Source organism: Trichinella spiralis, assembly GCF_000181795.1.
Source record: "Trichinella spiralis strain ISS 195 chromosome Unknown Scfld1053, whole genome shotgun sequence".
NCBI lineage: Eukaryota > Metazoa > Nematoda > Enoplea > Trichinellida > Trichinellidae > Trichinella > Trichinella spiralis.
The window spans coordinates 343-1330 of record NW_003527992.1 but is presented as its reverse complement, the minus strand read 5'-3'; the positions used below and the strand labels follow the sequence as shown (position 1 = coordinate 1330).

The following is a 988-nucleotide window of genomic DNA, read 5'->3' as shown; positions in this document are numbered from 1 at the left end:
CCATTGAACAGTGTAATTATTAACTATAGTAACAGTGATGTAGGTTTTCGGCTGAAAAATTTTAGTAAAATTTTTTTGGTAATTGCTTGCTGCAGGACGATGGTAAACAAGCTGGTCGAGTTGTGTAGAGAAGAAATCACATGAGCTGGAGTCGGGCGTGTGTGATTGTGAGTTGATTAGCCACTTCGACTCAGGAAGCTGGCAATTGAAGCGACTGGAGGCGTTGATTATGTCGAGAATGATGCGTTTAAATGGCCAATCATGGATGCCGTCCTCTGGCCGGTGAAAAGTCAATGTCAGAATTGTCGGTGTCTAATTGATCCACCGAACATGGATGAAACCAACCGCAGTGGACCAACCGTATGCGTTCATTCTGATTATCGCATCTCGTCGCGTGACTGACCCGTGGCGAAGCTCTGCCCCCCCCCCTTTTCTCCCTCTCTCTGCCTATCCTATCTCGTCCGCCGGGTTGCTTGGTTGATACACTTGCTTTTCGCATTCTTTGACTCTCTGATCGACCGACCCATTGGTGGCGCTTATTTCCACTGCTGTGCTTGTCTTGAAAGTGGATTTGACTGAGTGAGTGAGCGATGCACAGCAGCCGTTGGCGCTGATTTGGTCGTATGAACCAGAGCTTCAACTCAGCTTTTAACTTTACGCTCATGATAAGCAGCTTTTCAGCTTTGATCGCTGATAATTCGATTTACAAAATTCGATGATGAATATTTGGCCAGTGGTTGAGTTGGACTTGATCTGTATACCGAAAACTGCACTGCTAATTGTGATACTTTCATTCAGTGGCTGCTTGCTCGAAGGTAAAAAACTATTTTTTTTTCTTTATCATCATCATCGTCATTATCTATTTATTTAAAACTGATAATAGTTTTTACAAACTATATGTTAAATAGGTCAGTATAAAATAATATAATAAATGTAAGAGGAATTCGCTAAATCATTCAAAAGCATTCTTTAAGAATAAAAATGAGCA

General features: G+C 41.6%; 1 protein-coding gene across 1 annotated transcript; it reads right to left on the bottom strand.

Annotated features, from left to right (window-relative positions):
* Positions 1-259: 259 nt before the first annotated feature.
* On the bottom strand, positions 260-664 carry Tsp_14894 (conserved hypothetical protein). Its single transcript, XM_003370271.1, has one exon. It carries the CDS (start codon positions 662-664, stop codon positions 260-262), a length of 405 nt encoding a protein of 134 aa, XP_003370319.1.
* Positions 665-988: the final 324 nt, after the last annotated feature.